Genomic DNA, 7769 nt, shown 5'->3' with positions numbered 1-7769 from the left:
AGCACTGATGGGGTAATAGAGGTGGCCCATTTGCCCAGTCCTGTAAAGCTCTGTCTTATTCGTAGCAGACAACAGTACTGACAGACCTAAACATATTTACCACCAAGGTGAAAAAGGTTTAGGACAGATACAAACCAAGGCACTGAGCATCTACAACACATGCCAGAATAATCTACCAGAACTGGGCTAAGATTTTGGTGTCAAGTCAAACGACAGAAAATACTTGTAAATCAACCAGACAGCATGTTAGTCAAGTCAATATTACATCTAATAAAACCATTCAAGACGTTTAAGAGATTAAAAGTGTAATATTTTTTTCTAGGAGGCCCAATTCTTTGAGATATTCAGCAACTTCATATCTTAAAACCATGGAAAATAATAATATAATGCTTCATATTGTAGCACCTATGCACTTTAAGCTAAACATATTGGAAACATAATAGTCACTGAGTGCCTTACTTGCCTATGCTGCATTATAGGGAGCCACTGGACCGAAGCAGATTTCATTAAACGTTCCTAATTTATTCTGCCTCGTTGCTCTTTTGTAAACAGGGTGGGTCACTAGAGAGCAAGGCATTTAGTCCAAAAAGTGAGTGACTGTGCAAATTCAACATACTACACCAAGGTAAGATTCCTCAGTGGCCACCGAAATCCCTCAGAAGTGACAAGATAGGAGTTTTTGTTTACAGGGTAGAGCACAGCATTCTCACAAGCATTCACTCTTTTACAACCTCCCCTTGAAAAGTTTCTGGACAGCCAATAGTAACATTGTTTAAATCCCGATCTAGGTCAGAGAGAAATTTTCAACCATATTTTGGTTCATTGCTTTGTGGTTTCTCTTTTTGCCTTTCTTTTTGATCAGGGTGACAGGAACAACGTTTTATTCTTTTTTTTACCAGGAAAGTAACATGGCAGGAAGGGTAATGATTAATCTATTCTGCAAGAAAAAAAGAAGAGTTCCGATTGTGAACTTACTGGTATTATCTAACCAGTATAAATAGAAGTGTACTCAGAGAAGGCACAGGATGGAAAACTCATGATGAATTGTTAGGGCATGTTGAGTTGGTTCTGTCAATGCCTGCAGTCAGATGATTTCACTGGCTGTACAAGATGAAATCTCATATTTCAATGTATAAGTAAAAGTGTCAAAGTTCAGCTGAAGCAGGGACGAATACAGAACAATTTTTTTGTGTGTATTTGTAACTAGGGCACCAGAGCAATAGAGGAAGCCAAAATGAGCCGGAAAAGCAAAAGGACTTTAAAGGAGAAATTTGCCTTGAAGAACAGATTGGTTAAAGAAGCCCTCTCAGAATTCCTGGGAACTTTTATACTGATAGTAAGTGTCAGCTGCTTTCCTTTCTTCCTACTAATCTAATGTTGGACAGTGCTTGTAAGGGGACATGTATGCTTTTTCTTGTACTGTACCAGTATCGTGGTTACTGCCTGACAAACATTGCACAGCCTTGAACGAATTCCTTCTCTTTATGGTAAGTTTGTAATTCCTTTCTTCATCTGATGTAATTATCACTGGCTATTAAAACCAGATAGTTTTATGTATTACAATTGTCTGAGAAGCATTTGATTACATATGGGAGTAGAACTTCAGTGAACTACTACATTCTGAAAAATCCAGATATGCACAATGAACGTTAATAATACCCTTGCTTTTGTTTTTTAAAAAACTCAGCAGTTTATTCTACTTTCACTTCTATGCACAACTTCCATTTGCTTTAATAAACATATTGCACATTAAGAGAATTTTAACTGAATTACTTTCCTGTGCAATATAGAAATGTAGCGGTGTGATTTGTAGGGAATTTGTTGGGAGTTGCATTGCTGAACCTTCAGAGATTTTCTAAGTTAACTATTTTTTGTTTTGTTTTTAACTGTACTACATACATTATATAGTTGCTTGGTCCTGTAGTATTGCTACAATTCAGGTAAATACGAAACCTCCCCATTTTCATATCCCCAGATTATTGTTTTATTTTTATTTTTTACTTAATTTCTTGCTCAATTTTTCGGTGCATTTTGCACTGGGACACAGAGCTACCCTGTGATTTACCAGGGTAGAGAGCAGGCTCAGTAGCAGAGCTGGAAGTCAAGCAGCTAGAGTATTTATGCCAAACTCTTTCTTCCTCCTTTTAGTCTGAACAAGACAGTCTTGCTGATTGCTAAATATTTCATCATAGTGAAAGGACAGAAAAAAATAAGAAGCAGGCATAGTACTGACATAGTATATTTTATAACTGTAACTGTATTAGCTAAATTTCAAGTAAGTCATCTAAAAAATTCCAGTAGCTCATAAAATACATGAAATACATGAAAATAATGGTCTTTACTACACTTCAGCCAACTGAAATGCACAGGCAGTAAAGTAACATTATTCTCAAATTTAATACCATCCATAAGACATTATTACAGTAAGGAGCACATTTAGAAGCAAGGAGCACAAAGCACTTTACAAACATTAATGAATTAAGTGTCACAACACCCTGGTAAGGAGGGGAAATGTCATTATCTTCATTTTATATATTAGCAAACCTGATTACAGCAGACTGCACAGGAAGCCTGTGGCAGAACTCTGAATATAACCCAGATCACCTGACTTCCAGTACTCTGTCCCCGCCACAAGATCATCCTCCTCTTTCCATTAATACAATTAAGCAAGTGAAGAAAGCGTATTAAAGTGCAGATTAGACCACAAATGCTATTATTTAATGTCCTGCTGCACAAGACTAGAAGGAAATGCAAACCCAGAGCCCATTTTCTAGTACATTCACTATACAAATATAGTAGAAAATGAAGCTACAAAATTGTTGATAATCAGAGTTTCTCAATTCTGTCTTACCCTTTGTAGTTTCAACCTTGGCTTAAAGCAGAGAAGAGCCTCACATGGATTAAACAGCATCTTTCTCAGTGCTTGGATACCTTGATTTATGTTTAGACTGCACAAGTTAGTGGCAGGACAAAGCATTTATTGTGAAGAAATGGACTTCGCTGCTGCTATTTATTGCTACTGCTTTTAGGCTGTCAGCTATCAAGTAGTTTCTCTTTAAGAACAGATAAATATTAAACCCTTAACTTAAAATGGAGCTAATGAAAGGGCACCCTGGTAAGTCAGAGGGCAGAAATCCTTGAAAAACAGATACCACGAATGCAAAAGAAGCGATAGCTTTCTTCCACCATCCTATTACTATGTCTTAATCCTGTTACAAAGTGAAAGTGAGACGAGAGTTCGCAGCCTGCAGCACAGTTTAGATCTTTGCTGAAAGCCATTTCATATCACTTTGATGGGTTTTACAGCCTGTGGGGAGCACCTGTGCCAGGGAACAAGGCAGGGACAAACCTTTCTATTACCCACAGGCTCTGTCCAGAAGTCAATGCTAGCTGACCGTACCCAAATCTGTGACCATCCTAGCACCTCTAGAAGTTAGCTGGGTGAAATTCTGTCCCTCCAAATCACCTATTTCTATTTTTTTCTGGAGAACATCATCACAGACCACATAATATTAAGAACTTAAACTACCATCTTTGGTAACTCTCGAGCCTTGCAACATTATTTTCCAAACTGGAAAATGTACAAACTTTAAGATTAATTTCAGGACATCTAGAAAGTGAAATCACTCATGAGGCAAAAACCAAGCCTTCACCTGGGGGTTAGAAGGGCTCTGCCTGCAATGTTGAACAGATCTGAGACAACAAGCCTTGAGAAAGTCACTGGGTATACAGTTTGGATAACATCTCTTGGTCATCCCTACTTACTATGCTGTGGTTTGCCTTGCAGCATGGTCTCAGAGCACGTAAACTGAATTCTTTTCAGACGAAACTAAAGTGGAGATGTCCACGGTTAGGTTCTCTGAACCAGCTGCCTGCGCTGCACAACTTGATAATACAGACATAGCCTGTGTGAGCCTCTCTCTCTGCTTATCAAAGCACCTGATTTCAACCTCTGAGGGCTCAGTGAGGAACACTAAACTCTAGGAACCTGGAAGTCTCCTGCTGTATAGGCAAATCCAATTGTATACAGAGCAGCTGCCACTATCACCCGTTTGGGTAATCCTGCTGGCAGTTAGACTATTTTACTCTTAGACCTGCTTAGTTCAGCTGGGGGAACAAGTATTTATTTCAGTATCAAGCCTTGAATTATTCCCCAAGGCATAGCACAGCTTCTCTAATTACACTCTGGAACAAGAACTGGGGCAGAAAACCCAAAATGTACAGTCCATAACCAAATGCAAATGGCATGTGGTTTTGGTCGCACTGAGCTTTTGGTTACTCTCTTGAACTATATCCTATTCACTTTATAAGGTTCCATCAAGCTAAGAAAATGTTGCACTTCACCTCTTACGTGATTTCTGTAAAACGAATGGAGTGATGCAGTTTTAACATAACTTACATTTGCAGTACAGGGAATGAGGAGAATGCATTATGCTGGGTATTTACATTTGCAGATTATTTGTAAAGTCCTGCCCATTTCTTACATCTACCTTGGTGCTGTCACATGGTAAACCCCCAACCTGCAAAGTTTAATTGTGCTATTTGTAATTTAGAATTAATATCCACAAAACCTACAATCTACACATAAACTTCTCAACAAACATTTGAAAAGGACACAACTGTTTTCCAGGAAATGGATACAGAGTAATGTAGGGTTTACACTGTGTGTTTGGAGCCAAACTGTGCGACCAGTCCCTCCAGCCTACACCTATGCAACAGGTCCCTGAGGCGAGAGAACGCTCGCCTGCTTGTACCATGGTGGCTGAGAGGCCAGAGCGCACACACATTTCCCAGCCTCTGACACGGCCTCAGCCTTCTGTAGCTGGGGCTGCCCCTGAGGCTCCCCTTGAGAAAGAGCTCTCTGGAGAGCTTTCTGTTCTCCAGTATGTCTCCTGGTTCAGTACGTTTCCTCTTGGGGCTCCTGTGGGTTACTCTGGGGGACAACACCTGGGTGCCAAGGTGTCAAGAAGCCATGCTGCATCAGATAGATGGTTGATGTGACTTTTCAGTGAGTCTGTCTGGAACTCACCTATCCAACTGCCTCTGCTTTTAATCATGCTGCTCTCCGTATTTCCCCTTTGGAACTTGGCTGCATTGCTCTCAAACAAAATGGAATTTACTCTGGCTTATGCCATTAAGTATATCTGAATTGGAACAGTTCCAAAAAGAGATGCCAAACGGGCCATGTGGCTTCCTTTACCAGCTACTGCTCACCTAACATAGTTTGTATTTCATTTTCACTCTCAAGAACATCTTACTAAACACAGTTTCCCAGAAAGAAGCTGCACAGGAGCCAGTATCTCCTGAGTCCAGAGCAGTATACACTTCCCTGCTGAAACAGAACACAGGCTTCCATTTAGCATACAAAGACAAGCAGGTAGTATATATATATATTCCTATCCGAAAGCTTAGTTTCCAACTGGAGGGGGGGGGGCTCTTGCAAAACTCCCACTGAAGCAAACGTTTGTGTGTGCGTAAAGGATGCAGTGCATGAACATGAGTTGAATGCATGACACTCCGCACTGCAAATAGTCCAACTTATGAGCAGGAAGGCTATTTATCTTTTGCTTTCATATTCTGCCCACTTCATTATGTAAGTTATCACTCCTGCTTTGCTGCAGAGTTTAGTCTTGCCTGAAAAATCTTTAAGCATGATGTTTGTTAAGTATGTGGATTTGCTCAGTCCAGAAGATTAAAATTTAAACAACTTTTTCATATCTTTCTTTTTGTGGCCCTACATTATAGTGCATTTAATTACAATACTGTACAGTAATATATATCCCTTATTCCAAACATGCATTGGAATCCTCATTACGTGATGTTATTACATGAAAGCAAATATAGCTTTTGATCATTTACTCCTTAAATAAGTGTTTAGCATTTAATACAAAATTACTACTTAGAAATTTTAAAGAAAGATAAATTCCATGTTCTAAATTTTTGTGGAGACTCTTTCTCTGTATAGGATGAAATTGCTTACAGGAAGTTTTGTTTAAGGTAGAAAATTAAATAGCAGTAGCTTCTAACAGCTGCCTTGTTTGCCATCAGCAATGACTTTCCAGGCATACAGAATCTTGTATAATTAGTCAAAGCTAGATACAAAAGGTTATTATATCTTATTTATAATTGGTATTTTGATATGTCACTCAACAGCTTTTTAAATACTATGTAATGCTACAAATACCACGGGCCTTAGCAATGTTTGTACTCTGAAAAGCAGCTCTTATGCCACAGAGATCTATACACTAGGGTCTCTCGAAGCAATACTATAGTACAACCAATAAATAATAGAAGTCACTCATGAATCTCATGTCACAGAATTTAATCCTGCACTTCCAGACCAAAACCACTCATTTTATGGGAATAAGATGCTTCCTTTCCCTGTCATCACCAACTCAGAGTCCCTTCTGTTTCTGCAAATGTACCAGTTGCATATATTTTGACAGCATGAAATTTTGCTAATGATTCTGCTGAAGAAGTGCAAACTCTTTCTCTTTCTTGCAACTGTATTAAATCAGCATCGAAACAGAAGTAAAAGTGGTAATGAAGACTCTTAGTTGTGCTGAGGTTAAGAAGGTGTTCTTGCACACTGGTATTTTTTCTATAATTTTATTATTATCAAAATCAATTAACTTTTTTCTAGCCAACACTTCTGTTTCCCTGAAATTATTCTTTAATTCAACTGAAGAGTTAGCAGTGTGCAAGAACTGAATGGAAGGTCATATAATTGTTCTTTTACCCCGAAATGTTTATTACAGCAAGTAATTCCGAAAAGTCACAGGAAATCTTTTGTTTTCAATGCAAACTTGAGTTTTCCAGTATATGACATTTTAAACTTTCAGGTGACTCAGATGTTCTGTGTTGCATGAAAGTTTTAGAAGAGAATTATCTTCATCTCTACAACATCAGCCCCAACGCATAACTCAGCTCTCATTGTGTAAAACCAAGAGGTTCCAGTAAGTTCAACTTAATTTTCCAAGACCTTTTTCTATAGATGCGCTTTTTTCCAGAGAGTTTGCATCTATAGGACTGAAGTGTAGGCACTCTCCCTGAGCCTCACAGAACACTTGCATCCTTCCAACATTTAACTGCAAGTGCAAAACTTGAATTTACGTTTTACAGGCACAAATTTACAGGCTGTTTTTTCAAAAGTTTCGCCAAATAAAAGGTAATAAGGTAATAAAAGTAATAACTTTTAAAAACTGTCATAAACAGTTGGAAAACAGAATAAAAGATAATAAATGCAGTTCATGCCATACAGTGAGTTTATATCTTTGTGATCTCAACACTTCAATAAACCATTCTGGCTAAAAGTGAATTCTAGTGAGCTCTCCAATCCATGGTCTGGTTTAACAGCAAACTTGACTCAGTTTCTCTAACCTGTTCCTCAAAGGTTTCTTTACTATTAGTAGCATTCAGCTTCCCCCCACCCCACCAGAAAACAGCTTAGGAAGAGAACGTACCGACGCTTTCATTATTCATAACCGTGCACCTCCAACCATGAGGGCACAGCAAAGATCCAGCCACCCTGTTCATGCACCCAAAGGAAAGAGTAAAAGAAAAGACATGGGTACCCTTATAGTCCTTAGAGATAACAGAACATGTTTCTCAAACTGCAGTGCCCGCTCCCGTACTCTCTCTGAATGGTACAATTCCCCGAGGACCATTACAGAGACTAAACACATTTTAAGAGTTTAGAAAGATTTGAATCTTTTCAGTTGGTGTAGGAAGCAAAGCAGAGAAGCGCATCTCAGCTCAAGAATAAATGA

General features: G+C 38.7%; 1 protein-coding gene across 2 annotated transcripts in view; it reads left to right on the top strand.

Annotated features, from left to right (window-relative positions):
- Positions 1–1009: 1009 nt before the first annotated feature.
- The window catches only part of AQP9 (aquaporin 9), a 28275-nt gene continuing 21515 nt past the window's right edge, over positions 1010–7769 (top strand). Inside the window, exon 1 of one of the 2 annotated variants that reach the window (XM_054837380.1) lies at positions 1010–1336. In XM_054837380.1, coding sequence (XP_054693355.1) covers positions 1235–1336 — 102 coding nt within the window. In that variant the 5' untranslated portion in view covers positions 1010–1234. Of the gene's footprint in view, positions 1337–1361; positions 1488–7769 lie in introns of those variants that run through there. The other variant, XM_054837381.1, reaches the window with a different exon arrangement.

This window comes from Grus americana, chromosome 10 (assembly GCF_028858705.1).
Source record: "Grus americana isolate bGruAme1 chromosome 10, bGruAme1.mat, whole genome shotgun sequence".
In the NCBI taxonomy this organism is placed as follows: domain Eukaryota; kingdom Metazoa; phylum Chordata; class Aves; order Gruiformes; family Gruidae; genus Grus; species Grus americana.
The sequence above is the reverse complement of the archived record's forward strand: the minus strand, read 5'-3'. Positions and strand labels throughout refer to the sequence as shown.